The sequence below is a fragment of the Ruditapes philippinarum genome, unplaced genomic scaffold, assembly GCF_026571515.1.
Source record: "Ruditapes philippinarum isolate M1 unplaced genomic scaffold, ASM2657151v2 ctg2088_1_1_1_1, whole genome shotgun sequence".
Classification (NCBI taxonomy): domain Eukaryota; kingdom Metazoa; phylum Mollusca; class Bivalvia; order Venerida; family Veneridae; genus Ruditapes; species Ruditapes philippinarum.
This window is the reverse complement of record NW_026860231.1, coordinates 94,139-114,138: the sequence shown is the minus strand read 5'-3', so window position 1 is coordinate 114,138 and position 20,000 is coordinate 94,139. Positions and strand designations below refer to the sequence as shown.

Sequence of the window (20,000 nt, the reverse complement as noted above, 5' to 3'; positions counted from 1 at the left end):
AATCAATATTCAGATTCGAGCACGCTGATACAATGTGAAATAAATGATAATATATTGACGAGTTAGCACCAAGTGGGGACATTCAATAATCGTTTTGACGGCCATTGCATTATCGTAATGCATTATGCATGCGGCGTTAAATGAAATTATTAAGAATGATGTCTTACTTTATTGATGTTAATTCTATACCTGTCCTACCCTTATATCTGATTACAGATTATTTAAAGCAATAACGTGCAAACAAATCCGAGACAATACCAATAGAACAATTATTCCAAGTAATGAATTATTTAACGACTATTTTACTTAAAATAACAATGTCAACAAAGATTTTTAGATCTCGCTTGTTTTGTATTCAATTTGATTTCAAAGTTAATAGGAAAATTGATCCCATTGAAATGGTTCGAAAACGTGTCTTATTTATGTTACATTTAGAAAAGAAATGCTATTATTCAGTTGTAGAATTAATAATGGTACTGTCAAATGATAAAGCAATTAAAACTGAATTAATTTAACGACATGTGGGGCGATCATGTGCTAAATGTTAATATAAACCAGATACTTTTGATAAATACAAATATGAAGTTGTTTGAGATAACATGAAATAAAGTTGTACGAATGAAATGTAATACTTTTTAGGAAATTAAATGTCGTGATGTTATGAAGATAACTTATAAATAGATTGCTTGATGATTTAGAAATAAGTCCGGAAGTTGTTTTAAACTTAGGATAATAAGTGCGCGTTAATACACTACAATATCCTTTCATATATCTAATTTTATTTTTTCATTTGTAAAGTAAAATATTTGAAAAAAAAATAATGAAAATTATGTGGTTTATGTACACTGTGTTGATTTTGCAATGTATGTATATCATTATTTTCCGGTTTTCAAACACATTTAGTAATTTTCAAAATTTACGCCTCATATTACTCAGCAAAATGCACATTAAAAGATTAAATTTAAACCTTATATTTGACAACTGTATTTAACTTTTCATATTACTTCATTCCATTACAAAATATTTTTACAATGTACAAATATATCCCAATTTTGACTGCAAACGAGAGAGTTGCTCATTATATTTCTGTAAAACAGATGTTAGAAATAGAATAGTTGATGCAACTAATCTTATATGATGCTTGAAAATTTAACAACCTTTCGATCCATTCTTTCTCTGGGACAGAATCAAATAAAAAAAAGTAAAGAAATGGAATTGAAACCTCGCAAACAGCAATAAAACCCAGCATTTTATAGTTTCCGCATCTATAATTTATATCATTGCTCTGTTAACAAAGTACATAGGGACTCTTCATCAAAATATATGGTCTAAGCTTCATTCGTAACAAGTTATGCCTAAATTCGTGTTTTTATTCAATAGCTTGAATGTACTAATGGCTTCGACATATTTTATGATTCGGATTAATGTTGTTAATGTGTATTTGTGTACTTCTGTTTGTGTGTTCTATGTTTAAAACGTTAGTTATGTTGATATTATCTCCCGACCTTAGAGGAAGACACAGGCAATTTTTTTTATTTCTTCGTTTTGAATGTTTTATTATTATTCTGTTAAAGTTACATTTAATAAATTTCATAAAAAAACTAAATAGCGACATTTCATTAATAAATTGGTTTTATATCGACTCCAGGTCTTATTTTGGTGTCCAAACAACCAAAATGAGTTTTATTAGCATGAAAATAGGTAACCTCATTGTGGCGAAATGGGAAGTACAATTTCTGTTTGCATGAGAAACTCCGCTTTCGGATCATCCGTACATCAATATTAAATCAACAAACATAACTATAAGTGGCAGTCCTAATTTAACGGTATATTTCCGCATTGTAACGGATGTTTTCATACAAATTTAATCTTTTTACGAGATGATTACTTTTACTGAACCCCAGGTTTAGTGCACCGTGAAGCTTAAACGGTAAAACTGTGTTTGCACAAGAAAATATCACATTTTCTGTGTTCCGGATAGCAACTATAAAACTGTGACGTAGCGCATACACGAGCTGATTATAGTCTTCATTTGCATGTTAAAATTCGTATACGAACTTTAGTGTTACCGTGGGGTTTCCCGTTTAAAATCCTAATTTATGAACAATATTTGATGAGATTTACAACAATACTATTAAACAGGTTAATGAAACTGTAGAATGTTTGATTTTTAGGCCGACGGCAAAATATTTTTACATATTTATTTAATGTAACTTTAATGTCCTCAGAGTGAAAACATAAGGTAGTCACAGGAAGAAAACTTTTCTCCGTTTAAAGAATAAAATGGTGCTTCCCTAACTTGACCCAAACGGGCCAAGGTAGTGCGTTAAGATTTCACAATAGCCATAGTGAACTCTGGAAACGTTAAAGATTTTGTCGAATGAATGGCTTAGACTTCTTCTAATCATACAATATCCATAATATATGTTACTGTAACCTCCAGGTTTTGTTCAAGGTTATAACTACTCGGTGATTCTGTCGGCGTCTACATTTCGTACAGATATCTTTACGCTTCGAACACAAAATATATAGAATTTATACAGAAATTCTTGATAGGACTTAAAGTGTTTATGTCTGTGCTTTGTGCAATTAACTATACGTTTACATACATTTGTTTGTCTATTTTGGCAACAGTGATGACCTTTTACAAAAAGGTAAACGAAACATGAAAAAGTCGCACGAAACGGCAATTTTGCATTCTCAGTTTGAAATGAATATTTGAAAATGGCTATTGTCTGGGGTCTCCATGTACATTGTCTATTTTCCAACCAGTTTCTAGCCAGCGATTCTATGTTTGCGCTCTTTTTAAAAGTCAGATATTACATTATTTCTTACCTCAAAAGTCATCTTTTATTTGTATTTCTAGATAACATCTATCGTACACTCTTTGAGTTAATGTTATATTGTGCCAAATGAGCTAATATAAGATTTACTTCTTAGGACGACACAGACCTTTATTAATCTAGATATATTTATGTCTTGGTAACAGAGCCTTATTCCTAAGTTATATCTTTATTAACACGACAGGTATACTCATATTTCAATCATTTTATATTTACCATTAATAATACAACAGTCTGAAAGTCGGTTCTATCTTGGGCACAATAAAAACTACAGACATGAATTTACTGGTAGACAAATTCGGATGCATGATATATATTTTGTAAGTTCATTAATGTCACTCATGAAATGTCTAACAATATCAGGCTGAGCGTGTTTCTTTGCAGAACTGAAAGGGTCAGGTAAAATCAAGACCTTTTCACAATTCGTCTGCCTGTCTGTATCAAGTTAGTTACTCAATAAAATTGCAACGTCATGCGATTACTTAAAACGCTTCTAAATTTGAATGAAGCTAATCAGGTTTCCATTTTATTTATTATTTAATTTGTCTAAACCCAATTTAGTATACAGAATCGTTTTTTCGTTTTTTAGTAGTTTCAATACTACCAAAATACAAGGTATAATTATAATGAAGACAATAACAGATTGTTAAAAGCATCACTGTGTAATCATGCTTTTATTAAACATTATTGATACCTTCATGGTTTTTGGTGTATTTTTGTTTCTTGCTTTGTTTTTTGCTTCACAATGCGCATCAACATCTTCTTTTACGATGTAAATAATAATATACGAGAGACAGAAACATGAGTGTCATTATTAGATAAAACACTGTAGATTTTGAAGAAATCCGACGTGTACACTGTATAATAAGTCACACTTTTATGAAGCTTTAAAACTATAATCACCGGAGCGTCGATACTGAATGCGCTTTGATAATCAGAACTTTGTGGTACGGTTTTGTTAGCAAATTGCTGAATTACCTTAACATTTTCATTAAATTAAATAATAAATTTGATTAACACGAATAAATTAATTTAAATAAACTTGTATTATCCACAATTTTATCTATTTTTTCCAAATACATTTGCTTGTTTTACTATAATTGTAGTGTAACAAAAGCTGCATAAGAACAAAAATTCAGTTGTTTGAACGGAATACTAATAATGCTAAAATTGCTAAAATTTATACCATTTACACTACAGAATATCACTATCTTTAACATGTTTTAATTGATAAATGTATGACAAGTAAAAATGACTTTTGCCTTTTATTATTGTATTTCAAGCTCTGCATTGATTTTATTTGACTTTAATAAAATTAGAACTGAAGCCGACGTTACGACACAGCTTTATTCCTTCTTCGGGGTAAATTCGCAAGTCGCTCGCTATCTAATGATACATTGGAACATATTTCGATATAAACGAACGCAAAAATACAACGCTATTATACTAACATAAGTTGCGGACGATGAAAGTGAAAACTAGCTTGCATTTAAGTATGATTACATTGCCACAGGGAATGTTCTGATATTTGTTATCACTCTTAGTGATTGGATGATGTATAACTTTAGCAATTACATAGCGAAAGCTACGGCAATGTGTGTATTAATTGTAAGCTTCGCAGAAATTGGGTGATGTTTTTCTAAATACTTTGAAAGATTGAATCAATGAAGATATGTACATACATGCTTAATGTATGAGAAATAAACAATGCTACTTATAAACTGGTGATTGTCAAACAAACACGATCGATCGATTTTGTTTTAAATAATTGCTTAGACTATATATACTGATGTGATTAAAATATTAAAGCTAGTTCATATAACCAATAATTTAATGTCATTTTATGACAACAAATGTAGATACCTACATGTATAATCGTCATTTAAGCAAATACAGTTAAAATTAGACGTTAAAAGTGTTTTTGTACAACAAGTTCTAATCCATAGGAAATAATTATTTTACGTAGACAGTTAAGAAAACAGTTAAATTAAGGTGACTGAATTTTATACAGAGATAATTGAAATAAACATGTGTGATTTTTCTTTTTTGTTTACCCATAACAATACACAACTGTTACATATACCATCGATCCGAAAGCAAGTTGATACATATGTAGATAAAGATTTCTTTGAAGTGTATGCTATTTCGGCAATAATTACCTATTAATTGCTGTTGAGAGCTTTTTATATAAATTTCGTGCCTAGTGACGGTTTAATTTAAAAAGTAGTGTGTTCAATTATTTCAAGCAACAGGCTTTTTATATAAATCAATAAATATTTTATAAATAGTTTAAACATTTGCTAGTATTGAAACTCGCCATGATCATATATATAAATAAAGATAACATACACATTTCTCAGGAATATACTATAGATAACACCCGTAAATATATTAGACTTGAAATGATTTGCCAACTTTCGGATAAAATGTGTTGACTTCCTGACTGCAAAGAGAACCAGCGAGATATGGAGTGTTGTCATATTAAATTAGGATTTGCTTTCTTTTTTTTCATATAATTCTTCGGAACATCTACTTCAACAAGTCAATTTGGCAAACTAAATATATATTGCCAACACCTACATATGTATTTAAAATAAAATTTAATTTTGTGTAATTGTGTGTCTATTTGGCTAATTGTAGAAATAAAAAGATGCATTGCACAATTCCATGATGCATTGAACATAACGGCCACATTGCAATTATATTGATTTAACTTTAAAAAGGTCTCTGCAACTAACAGTTTTTTTAATCATATGCGGGCATTTATATTCTAATGAATACAATAACCTGCCAGCAGTGCCACAGAATTAAACTACTCCGTTCTTTATTGCTGGGTAATTTAATCATTTGCTATTTCAATGAAGAGCGTTGCCTCCGGTCGTGTCATTTATACACAGCATGCCATATTAATATAGGATTAAACATTTATTATTTCTAAAAATAAAAACAAATAATAACCACTTATTTAATTAATAAATAATGAGACTGATTTAATTGTCTTTCTTCTTTCTTTGTTTGTTTTTATGTTTTTCTTTAAAAAAATGAAATATACGAAATAAGCTTGAATAGTACAATACTTAAAGATTGATACATGTGCTGAAAATTTATTTACAATTCTAAAAGTGAAATTTATCAAGTTAAAAGAATAATTACCACAAACAGTAAATCTTACACATAAAGTTCAAACAATTGAATCTAAACTGTGTTAGTGTTCGATCAGTACAATGTTTATCATAAATTACGATTTGTGGAATTACCATCAACACTAATAAAGATAAGTAAGAGACAATTAATGGGGTTATGTTAGTTATAATCATCAACGCAAAACAGGTGCAAGAGTACAATGGTATATTTTTTTTTAAATGTGATAGTTCGTTAATATCGATATATAGAAATTATATGACATCAAAAACGAAATTGCCATACATTTCATTTCGAGTTCTTGCTCAAAAATACATGAACTATATTATAAAAGTTTTTATTTTTTGTATAAGAAGATGCTTTGTTCCATTATGATATCTCAAAATTCGGTTTATACCGTAAGTAATTGATGAGACGTGGGCAAATCGTATAATCGTTCACAACCATGCAATACATTAGGTACGAACATGGAATATTAACGACCTCTCACTTTATGAATTTTATTCCTGTCATACCTTGATATTTGATTAAAAAAATCAAGCAATAAAGCGTAAATATATCTGAGATAATTCCAATAAAACAATTATTCCTCGTATTTACTTATTAAACAATGATATTGGTTTTTAAAACAATATGAACACAATATCAACAAAGGATTATAAAACACGGATAGTTTGCCGATTAAATAATAATTAGGAAAAACGACCCGTTTGAATCCGATCGAATACGTGTCTTTGATTACATTGAAGAGAAAATTAATTTGCCATTGATTAATGGTAGCTTTGTTAATGGTGCTGCCAAATGATAAAGTAATTACGGATGAATTACATTTAATGAGATGTGGGAAGATCATATGCTGAAAATGTAAATATAACCCAGACACAATCGATAGACTCTGTGGTGAAAGTGCTTGATATTTTACAAATCAAACAGATAACAATCAAACATCCGATTGAAATTTAATATTTGTCGTAAAATATTGTCATAATTTAAAAATAAAACATCACAAAAATTAATTATTCTTAGTAATTAGGAATCCGGTTTTAACGTCAATGTATTGTTATTGATTGTTTGATAAGACAACATTGCACAATGTGTAGAAAATCTCTGTATTACTAAAATAAATTTATTATGTCATACATTATCAAGCAATATAATTTTGCAGATTAAATAACATTTTTTAAACTTAGCTTCGGATTTCTTTTTTCAAAATTGTTTCAGTCCATTACATATGGTTTGTTGTTATGGAAAAGAAAAATCAGTATTGTATGTAATTGAACTATTGACTTCGGAAAGGTTACTTTACGTCCGACTGCTGGCGAGTATGTCTCTCATTTTGATTTATTAACAGTTTTCTTATTTTTGGAATTATCGTTGATTTAATTCATTTAATACGATGCTTGTCAAGTAACAATTGGTTTGGTAGGGAAAGATCATATCGTTAGAAAAATTGAAACTTTTCAAATTGCAAAACACCTTTCTTATTTTTATGCAAAACTTGGCCAAAAAGCATCCAGGCAGGTAATCTGTATAATATGCGCAAGAACTAGAGCTACCAATTAATCCTGTAACATACTCATATACATTAGCAGTATAAGATGAGTACTTCGGACATACTTAATATATAAACATCATTTAATGTCATAACTCTGACAAAAACAATTTAACATGAAAATGCCGACAATATGCACAACCAGGATTAGTGCTGGTAGTTCATGTAATGTTTGAATGAAATTGCACGAGTAGATTTTGAGTCCGGACAAGATTTGTGACTTACGGACAGGCGGACGTACAGACAGACGACGGTAAGTGAACCATATATGTGGCTTCTCAGTAACAGGCGACAAAAAAGGCGAAAAGTAAAACTATATCATAAAAGTAACTACAGGAACTGAAACGACGGATTATATTATCAATATATCTACGTTGTTTTACAACAACAGCTTTTAAACGCCATAATTTTAGACGGGCCTGTACATTTACCTATGTTGCATTTTTTTTTATTACCCTTGCACGACAAAATATATCTAAATTGTTCGACTGTTTAATTTGCTGAATTTGTATAACGTTGATATAAAAATGTCTTTTGTATTACAAGTTCCATATAAGATTTTATATCAATGCAATTAGAGTTTAATCCGATGTAAAAGACATAGCTATATTCATTTTGGGGATGCGCACGTCTTAATCAACTATTAATTGGAAACACGTTTAAATATTAACGAACGCAAAAAAACAACGCTCTAGAATCAATTGTGGACGAAGAAAGTAAGACCTGTCTTGTATTGAAGTACGATCATGGGTATAGGAAATGTTCTGATATTTGTTATCACTTTCAGTGATTGGATGATTTCTGTACAACGATAGCAATTACAAAGCGAAAGCTACGGCTATGGGTGTATTAATTGTTAGCTTTAGTGAACGCGGATGATGCTTTTGTGAATACTTTAACCGATAGTTGAATATTTGGACAGTGTCCATAATTAAAAACGTATACATGCTTAACTACTGAAATAAAATAATGCAACGGTGTAGATGGACTGAATTTATTTTTTAAATATATGGAATATTTAGTGATTAAAATATTATTGGTATTGAATAAACTTTATGACATTGAGATTACACATAAGTTTAATGTAATTCTAATAACTATAAACTGTTAATGCAGATATTAACATGTATAATCGTCCCGTCAAAATTGTATAAGAAAAAACCGGTTAATAAATGCAGAAATTAAAAGTGCTTTTATGTGCATTCTGTTGAATCCATAAAAGAAATGCTCATTACAAAACAATTCACGTTTTTTTAAAAGGTTGTTAAAGAACAATAGTGTACATATAATGGAGCATAATTCGATAAAGGAATAATTCAGAATACCTGTTAGCTGCTCGAATTGTATATCAATAACAATATATGAATATTGCAATTGATCCGCAAGCATGTTGATTCAAATGTAGATAAAGATTACTTTGAAGTGTATTCTATTTAAGCATTTATTAATGATGAACTGCTGTTGATTTATTTGTATGTAATTGTCGTGCTCCTTCAAGGTTTGAATTTGAATAGACAAAGAAGTGTGTTCTACTATTTTAACCAACAGGTGATTTTATAGAGACATACTTCAACAGCGTTTATTGTTGTCGACACTGTTTTAATAAATAGTAAAATATTTGCTTGTTTACAGAATTTCATCATGCATTAATCAAATTTCATAATGATGGGAATTGCTTTGAATAAATAAGTGGATATATTTCTGAATTTTTTCTTACACTTGAAATGATTTGCCCACCTTAGGATATAATGTGTTGAAGAAATCCGAATACAGACATATTATTTCTTAATATTTCTGCAAAGAGAACCAGTTAAAAATGGATTTTTGTGGTAGAAAGATTGCGATAGAGAAAATATGGCTTATTACACTGATTTTTATCTCAGTTTTCAAACTAGGTAAGATTTTTACAAATTATTTCCTTTTCGTGCCATATATTTTAAAATATCTATCTTAACGATTCAATATGCATTTTGCGATTGTTTTATCAAATATACATTGCAAGGATATTGTTGTTTTATAATACATCTTATGCATTTTTCAAACTTAGTAAATATTGCCAACATCCGCATAATTATGTACTTGAAATACATCCATTTTTGTATCATTTTGTATATTTTTGTTCGATCATAGAAAACAAATCATTGCAAATGTTTGTGACACATTGAAAACATTTAACATTACCGCTTTATTCTAGTGCGTTTAAGAATTGTATTGTCTTTACTTTTAAATTACAGAAGTCTCTGCTTCCAAACAACCATTTCTTTCAAAGGCTTGCATTTATATTCTAATAAATATGATTATTTGCCTGCAAAAGTGCCACAGAATTAAATTACTCCGTTCTTTATTGCTAGGTTATCTAATCATTCGCAATTTGAATGAAGAATGTTGCCTCCGGTCGTGTCATTTATACACATCATGACATATTAATACAGGCTGAAAACATTTTGTGTTCCGACCAAAACTGGGTTTTTAAATTATTTATAGAAAAAGCACCTGTAGGAATAGGACTTGATTTTTTCTTAAATTAAAAACAGAGCCCGATTATATCAGGTGTAACTACAAAAGTTCAACGTACAATTATCTCAGAAGTTATTTTGACAAATACAAAATATAAAAATGTAAAGTTCATTAAATTATATATATCATATTATTAATTATTTATATTTATATAAAACATAAAATGATGATGAAATTGATTTTATTCTATGCCTTAAATATTTGAAACGGTATTTTCATTGTACAGAATTCGAGTGTGTTTATGTTCGTGGTCTTTGCTCTGTTTATTATTATTTATAAATCATTTACAATGTAATTTTAATATTTTTACTATCTTAACTATCTATGTCGTCAACTTGGTCACGTGTTCGTAATTGATTTGTGGTGGTCGGTTCTGTTTCACTGACATGGATCTGTCAACTTACGTGATGTTTGTGTTTATGTATGTGTGTCGATCGCTTTGACGTTTTACATTTCCGGCTATGTTTGTGGTAATATACCTGAGTATTATTTTCTACATAAATCCATTAAATAGAAAAATGTTTTCCAGAGCTTTAAAATCAAACTTAAAATGACAATTGTGTACGTTTGATTAGAACATGTTTTTAGGTCTTTGTGTAAAAAGTGTTTTTTCCCTCTTTTAAAAGATACATGTACAATAAAACAAACAAAGTACATGTATTCCATTATCAATGTGTTATTTTACTAAATGTAAATCTTTTTTCCGTCGTAAATTCAAATCCGTGTGTATTAAGAGCACACAAATGACCACAGACACAGATAAATGTGAACATATTCTATACGCAGGCCATTAAACGTGAATCATTTACATAAAAACGATCCGTGTACTCATATTTCAATCAACTTCACCGAAAAATAATAAAAATCACACATCAGTAGTCTGAGAGTAAAATTATACCTAGGGTACCATTAAAATAGCATACATAAATATACTGATAGACGTGTAGTGAAACCAGATATACAATCTAGGTTCATTACTGTCACTCATGCACTGTCTAAGCATTAACTAGAAAACACCATTAGTATTTCTCTCACTTATTTTCTAGTAGTTCGGACGAGGTCAAAAATATATTTAGTATCTACTTCATGCGCGACCATTTTACAAATAGTCTGTTTTTTAATATTAGATTACGATCAATCGCATAGAGAAGAATAACAAAAGCTAAAGTCTTACGTGATATACAGCTTGATTTTTTTATTTCGGGTCTAATGATCTTGTTAATGTTTCAAAGAAAAAATAAACTTTTATTTTGCAGCAGTTTTTAAAACTGTTAGTGTGACATGTGAAATTAAAAAAGAGAGGACGAAAAAACAGAAACAAACACACACATATACAGATTATTTCATATCAAATCCAGTGAGGAATGTAGCCACGAATAATAGACCTGATGTAATTTTCCCACAGTATAATGTGAATATGATTTCCCATGGCAAAGAATAACCAAAGTTATACCTTTATCTTTTCTTCGTTATACCTCTTGTTGCGAGATTGTATGCATAATTGGCATAGTCTTCTTATATTGTTGTTATCTGTAAGAAAAATTTGGTATTGTATGACATGCATAGAATAAAGAACCAGAAGAAATATTTTTATATAATATAAAAGTCAGTATTTTATTGATGAAATAGTAACAGAAATGGTATAGACTGTAATATGACTATCATTGCATATAACTTTATCAAATATAAGAAATAAATCAGGTTTTAACCTAGAAAACGGATCTGCAAAGTTGACTGTGCCTTGTCCTGGTTTTGTTTTGGGTCTTCCTGCCTTTTCTTGTTGATCTTGTTTAACCATATTTTTGTTAGATGTTTTCTTCTTTATTTGGTTGTTAAGTGATTTGCGACTAAAATTAAGTTCGAGATATTAATGGATGGAACAAAAATGTACCGGAAAACTGATTAACGAGATATAACTACATGGCGATCACTTTAATCTTTTTCCGTTTAGGTTCTTTATAAAGTTAAAATTAGCTTATACAAATATATTTCAGTTCGATTGTGTTGAAAGCTAGAAGCTTATTGAAACAATCTCGAATCTGCTCCTGGAACCAACTAGTATTAAACAATGAATGGAAAGTTTCTTGTTCGAGCAAATGACGGCTTGCCCCTGACAGGGTTTGACCCCATGCACCACTCTGCCACTCTTGTTGATTAAATTACTTTAATGAAATAACATATAATCGTATACATATTAAGCCTAGCCAAACAACAAACATACAAATAATAAATTACAAAAAATATCTGGTCAATTTTATGATGAATCAAATGTCACTATTATCAGATATAAAACGAGAAATGTTTGTAAAGTGTTATACGTAAGGAATCAGATTTCCGAGATAAATTGATGCATTATTCAATAAAGCCATTCTTAATTAATTTAGTTAGGAGAAAAACACAATTAGCAATTGATCCGGCAGACACTGCTTCTGGTTTGATTGTTTCGTCCTATGACATCTTTGTTGAAGTTATTGATTTTACTTCACTTCACAGGGGAAACAAATTTGTTAATTGTTTAAAAGTATTGACCTAATTTTCTTAATTCTTTTGTTAACGAGTGATTGTTATCGTTATAATTATAGATATTGTATCGAACATACAGTTAAATTGTTAATAATAATAAGCTATCAATAAGGATTTCTTCTTTTCTTTATTTTTCTCTATATGTCTTATTTGTTCATGTGATAAAGTGCATTTACTTTTAATGTAGTGTAATGCTTTTTATTAGTAACCTTATCTCATGATGTAGTTTCTTTAAAAAGAATTGTATTTTGTAAACCATGGTTTATATGACAGTTTATCGTTAATTTGATAAACAAACATTTTTCAATTATTTTCCTTTCACTTATGCTTATATAATAGACCACATTTATTTAATGCAATCTTAACGTCATGCTTTGCTTATAGATAGCTTGCATTCACTTAACGCTTTCTGACAAAAAATCCATAAAATGTTTTTATGAACAATTAGTTTTGGTACACGTCAACATTAGGGAGATATTTCCAACAAGTAATTAATTTAGATAATGAAAGTAAGGCTGTAAAACGTCTGAAAACGTCTGTAGAAACTATTTCTAGGAAGAAACCTTGTAATTATATTAAATCGGGCGTAAAATGTTGAATACATAAATATTATGAGACAGTGAATATCTTATCTCATAAATGTGTTTATCACCAATTTCTAGTACCTAATTAGGTGCTTTATCAGACATCACTACAGTAACGGTACAAGAATCAAACCGAATTCTTGCAAAGTTGTCAATTTAAGTTGTGCATTACTTCTTTTTGTACATCTAAAAAGCTATAAAAATCCGATTTTGGTACAATATCCTGCTAATGCTTGCAGGTATGGCCTAGTTATCTCGTAGGCTGTTTTTTGTAAAAGCACCTTAGAGTATTTCTTACACTTGCGGCTTAGTGCTTCAAAAAATTTACAACGTTACAACAAGAAAAACGCATGCTGTATTAAAATATTTGACTTGATATAATAGAACATTAAACATGAAGCAAACAGGAACTGAACGTTTATAAAAAATAATTTATTTCTACTTTAAAAAACAGCAAACTTTTAGATTTTATTTTAAAGTCCTAAAAATTGAAAAGTTAACATAAATACTTCATTTTTCTCTGTAGTTTATTGTATTTCTTTAGTTATATGTAGAAAAGTTTGGTGCATGACTATAAAACATTGGGGATCAAATGCTAATCCACAATATTTATCATCGAATTTATATTTTTACATAAACAAATATGCGGTGGCACTTGCAATATGTGTTTGCTGTCATACTTCCTCTTGATGACCCATTACCTTCACCAATTTCTTTGCAGTGGTTCATTTTGTTCAATTTCGGTAAAGTACGAGATTTGTCCCAAAGGTTCGCATAACACTTCTTTGAAATAAAAGAAAACATAGTAATAAAATATTTTTCGAAACAGTTTCTTGTCGGCTAGATATTTTGATAGTTAATACGTACATGTATGTAGTCTTTAAATGCAAACAGTACATGATATTTGTCATTATGGAACTTTTATATGAACCTTTTGGACACTATTCGTATGTTGCCTTTTTAAATTGGCGGATAAATTTTGTCATTTGTGGCTTGATATTCTTTAAAAGTCCCATTTGTTCCATTGTTCGTCTTAATGTTCGAAACAAAAACAAGAATGCAATGTATCTTGTTACTTGAAAGGCAGTTTTATTATGATAATACTTATGCTGAATATACACCTATTCGAACTGACCATATGAACAAAAACAAACGTCATTGTTTCATTTCTTCCATAAATTGCTTTGAACAAGAACTGTCAATTTTCACCACAAAGTTTCTACATTATTGTCAGTAGGCGTTATTTTCCATCAGTCAAAATGGCTCATAATTACAATAGCGGTTGTCCTATACCAAATCCCATGAGTAAATATACTAATGCAGCAAATTGATCATCTATGAGAGTGTCCCTCTGTTATCCTTCATCAATGGCTGAATGCAAAGACAACTGACTTTATCTCACTGTAACACAATCAGTTTTAAACAAACGCGTCTATGTGCATTAATTCATATGGGAAATAGTGTAAATGCAAGGCACCAGTAACCTTTTTCTATGAATTTAATGCCACCAACACGGTACTGGTTTGAAGTCTATGTATGATAGCAAACAAAGAATTAATTAGAAGAATGTATAAACCACAAAGCGGTGTATATACTGTGCATGTTTGTGATTGCTGCAGAAAAAGACAACCTCATATAAAGCAAAGCACATACATAAATGCGGTGCTAGGGGCGTGGGCGGTAGCTTGGACTTACTATTACCGTCCATGAAAAGGCTCGAGCAAACCGAGTCTGTTGAAGCTTTGGGATTTATTTTAAGGTTGAGATTTCTACCAAGTTTTAATTATAAATGTTTGAAGGTGGCGCTTATCGATCATTATATATGCATTCAATTTGTTAAGGAACACATTTAAATGCTTAGGACATATTTTATGTTAGTTTGTTCGCAACGCTAACTCATGTAGTTCGATAGTTTGTTACTTGCGGAGAAATTGATAGTTATAAGTAAGTTAACAAGGAAGGCCAGTTAGTAGGTCCGACTGTCGTATGATGCCCGAAAATGTGTAAAAAGGCAAAACAAGGAAGGGGAATAAAGATGTAAAAATAAACAAGCATTCCGATGATATAAATAATAAATCGTTAAGATGCTTTACATTTGGAGTCATTTGCATAATTATACAATTACGAAAAGTGTCCAAATATGTCATATATTGAAGGGTCGCTCTAGTGAAATGAAATAAAATTATCAAAATGGAAAATGTCTAGTTATCATGGAATTATTCTTTAATGATCTGTTTTTCTTATATTTAAGACAGTGCAATCGAATAAACGAAACAATTTTTAAGTCTTAACACATCTTAATCCAACCAATCTTCGCAGACTGAAATGCATACTGAATACCTTTGGGGAAATCAGTCATTTTCTTTTGTTTGATAAAACTCTGAAAAATAATGAAAGTACTTTAAATGACAGGAATTTGAACACTTCGACTTTAAGTATTCTTTACTGACTAAAATGTGATTGATACCACACTGCATGTTCTTATCAAATAACAATGCATTTATTATGCAACCGACAGTAGCTCATTTAAGTATTGATATGTTTTTAACAGATTTTAAATTATTTTTTTCGTAATTATCATATTTTTAAAGAAACAGTTACAATGAGTTTAAACAGCTTTTTAGAAAATTTCATTGTAATTTAATAACAAAAGATATTCTACAATATTTGAAGCCCTTTACTAGTAAGGTATATATCATATGTATTTGGATAGGGTTGTATGTCTGCCGCAGTGTTTTCTTTCTTTCCTATGGGAATAAGTGATGTATCTGTCTGTCTGTTTCTAAGAGGAACTACGGAAGTATCTAAATTATTTAAAAGATCATGAACTGGCTAGAGTATTGCATTTTTAGCGAAATGCCAAATAAAGATGTACAATTACTGTAGAGGTTGTCTTACATTTACAGAAAGGTGCACAGTTATAGAAAATAAATATTTTTCGTCTTGATTTACTTTCTGTAGGTTATAAACTTTACAAGTAAGCGTTATACACTGTGTCTGTTTCGATATACATAAATAATACTTCACACCAAATTAAAATAATGGTTATGAACATTAATTCCCTTTGGTTAAAAATATCAAATTTTATTTTTTATATATTTTCTCCTTTGTTAAAAGTTTCTGTGTTTCTAAATACTTTGATAGTAAATAGGTTCTCAGTGTTCAAAAATGCAAACGCTGCGATTTATTTTTTTCTTTATGGATCTTTAATGCGTTTTGTAGGATATACTATACAGATTTATGTTGAAGTGAGAAAAGAAAATTAATAAGAATCCTAAAAGAAAGGCTTGAGCAAAAAAATGCACAAAAAAATGTTGCAAACAAAAGCATAGTTGGTATTAAAATCATTTACAGTTACAGTAAATATGATTAAAAACAGTTGTCAAAAGATACTTTCAAACAATTCACAATGTATGTAATTACGTCATTATTTACCGTCTCTATTTACAATGTCAGAATGCAATTTAAACAGTACTCGCTCTCAGTTCATTCGAGTTTATTCCACATAACTTCTATTTCATTTGTTTTACATGTAGATTCAAATTGCTCATTGACATGCAACAACTATGTTTCTGGTTATTGGATTAACACATGTTTTATAGCAATAGAGGTACGGAGATGATGTTTGATGAAAAGCAATATTCTCAATATTGATTAAAACCTTAGTTCCTTTCTTTTGATTCTTTTACTATTTGTATTCTTGCAACATGCAAAACAATGCCCAGGGATTCTTTAATTAAGACAATCAATAGCTGTACTTGTAAATAATGAATTAATATGAGAAACATTAGGCGTATAATATGAAGTCTAAAGGGTAGCTAGACATGCATTCTTTCGCATTAGCATTTCTTAAGTGTTTGCTAAAACATTGAATAGAATACATGCAATGATTAAAATGCAAAAGACACTCGACGGAAGATCTGTTATTCATTGAGCAGTCATCAGCGTATATTAAACGCCTGTTGATGAGGCTTACAGACCTATTACACAAATTAGATCTCTTCATACGGTAAATTGCTTTCAACTTTACTTAAGCTGTCTGTTTCAGAGATAGGCAATAAACGCCTAAAAATCATTTACATTCTGAACGCGCAGCTTCAGATTCAATACCGGAAATGACATTTGAAGTACATTTCTGTGTTAAATTTTATATTTCATTTTCATATTCTTTAGATTTTATAAAAACAAAATAAATATCCTTCGTAAATATTTAACAGAAATTCTCAACAAACTCTGAATTATTAACAAATATTATGTATTTTACTGTTTTCTGATAAATGTAAATCGAATATAAAATCATCACGTATATTTTGGAATTTCAACATTTTATGATTGTGTGTGTTTTTCTATATCAGAAGTTTAACGTGTACAAAGCTATATATCTGCTGTAAACCTTTATGATTGAATTTTACTTCTCAAATGCTTGTATGAAATAAATATAATAGTAAATTGACTTAAAAGTGAATGGCGCATCCACAATATAATTCCCAAACGGATAAAACCCTACTTTAAAAACTAAAATATTTTGTAATATTTTGTTTTGGAACATTTTATTATGTTAACGTACAGTATTTGTGTGCGTTTAATATCAAACACACCTTATATCGCAATTCTTTCGAGAATCTACTATAAGATTATTGAAGCAATATGAGTTTAACTGATTTTTCTATTAAAACGTATTTCACAAGATATATTATGGTACCTAACACGGATATGAAATAGGTCAGACCTTTATTTCTAATGTATATATTTAGGTTTAATGTTTTGATGTCGTTGACGTTCACTTAAAAAAATTACACTTAGAATATTAAAGTGATTAACGCAGCATTAATATACGAGTATTTTCTGCATATAAACCCACATTGGGTAGACCAAACTAAATTTGCCGTTGTTTTCAAACAATACAATAAAGCATTATACAGGACAACGAGATAAAAGCAGGTTATTGATTAAGATAATCAAGTGTTGCAATGAAACGTCAGCAGAAAACAGTTTGAATCAATGGACCAAGTAATTACTTTTAATCGAGCGTAAATGTTGAAAACATGAAAAATGTCAGATACATTGTAGTTTAGATATTTTCTTTGAATTCACTTAGGGCTGGCTAATAAACAACTGAAGCATTTTGTTTGGTGGAGTCATTCCTTAAAAAAAAACGATAAACACACAGTTTATGTTACTTGCATTGTTTGAAATACATTATATATGTATACTTATGCATGTATTAATAAAGCATATATCAAGGTTTTGTTAATAGAATGGTAAACGGCTTTATAGAAATTAAGTTTAACATATTACAGTCAACAATTATACTAACCATATCATTATAAGCTTCATATAGCATTGATGCGTCTGCCAAAGTAAAACATAGGTTATTTAGTAACCAAGCCGACAAATCCTCAACATTATAATATTGAACCAAGTGTTGTTACCGTCAATCAAAACCGTCATTGTATAATGATTTTCTTTATTATTTCCCTGATGTACATACATTAATGTAACAAATGGATCATCAACGAGAGTGCCACTTTTTTACTTTCGTCAATTCGTCAATGGTTGAATAATCAACTGACTTTCTCTCACTGTAACACAATCAGTTTTAAACAAACGTGTCTGTATGCATTTATTCATATGGGAAATATAATAAGTGCATAGCAGAATAGTTTTTGTTATTTCGATACAAAAGCCGTAAGGTGTTTGAAGCATATTTACATGAAAAAAGTGTTTCTGAAGGAAAATAAGATACCGAAAATAAGGCATATATACATGCTATAACATAGTGTATATGACCTCTTGCAGATTAACATCATTTGATAGCACAATTTTATTCTTACTATCTGAAATAGAATAGCTACTATTCTTTGTACTGCCTATGATTGTGTGTTAAACTTTACGAACATTCGTGAGTTGATAAAACATGTACGTTTTGTAATTATTGAAATATATTTTTGTGTGCAAAATTTACAAAGCATACTAGTTAAATTTGCCATTCGGGAAATCAGTAAAATTATACTTCTCGTCCTATTCTAAAATTAACAACTATTGGATTCACGTATTTATATTTTTGCTTGTTTTAAGTTAATGATATATAATAAATGTCAAAATTATCATTTAATATTTATTACATAATCATAAAGAAAGCCTTGTGCATCACAGCCTTATTTTGTTTGCAATGCATAGTTGTTGAAAATTTCAAGGTCCATTATGCCTCAGAAATGCTTTTATTGTTATCACTGAGAAACTTTTTGTTTTTTTGTTGTCCTGTTATAGCTTCTAAAAGATTACTTATTGGCCATTCATCTGAATCATATTTTGCTGTTTTTGCTTCCTAGGAATAAATTCCGATATAGTGATTAAGAATTTGGTATGGAAGTCAAAGTACCACTTTGTTTACATTGCGCTACCTTTATGACAACTCATTTCATTTTCAGCACTTCTGTCATCACGTAATAAGCATCAACAGCCATGCTCTAAAACCATTATATGAACATATTAACTCATATTTGCCCTTTATTAATAAGGAAAAAAGTATTTCCTTTCTGAGCATGATGTGCTTTTAAAACCTTTTCAATATAATATTCATAATAGTATTTCAAAAATGTATTAGATGTGAATGAAAATACACAACATTTTTTAAGATTTTTAACAAAGTTGTTAAGCGTTCTTATTAAAAAAAACTAAATAAGCAGCCTATACATACATATCAATTAAAAGTGCGAATCGTTCTAGCTCAATGCTGTCATGCATAAGGAAACGATAACTTGTAGATCTAAAAACACATATTTCCAGATGGCCAGGCGAGAAGGTATTCAATTATTCACTACTAATTTTATTATCATT

At 29.6% G+C, this 20,000-nt stretch overlaps 1 protein-coding gene across 4 annotated transcripts in view; it reads left to right on the top strand.

Moving 5' to 3' along the window:
* The window catches only part of LOC132759307 (carbonic anhydrase-related protein 10-like), a 44,574-nt gene that overhangs the window by 11,929 nt on the left and 12,645 nt on the right, over positions 1–20,000 (top strand). For 2 of the 4 annotated variants that reach the window (XM_060751060.1, XM_060751058.1), the window contains exon 1: positions 8,310–9,431. The exons of the other annotated variants lie outside the window; for them this stretch is intronic. In XM_060751060.1, coding sequence (XP_060607043.1) covers positions 9,353–9,431 — 79 coding nt within the window. In that variant the 5' untranslated portion in view covers positions 8,310–9,352. Of the gene's footprint in view, positions 1–8,309; positions 9,432–20,000 lie in introns of those variants that run through there. 4 annotated transcript variants of the gene reach the window in all.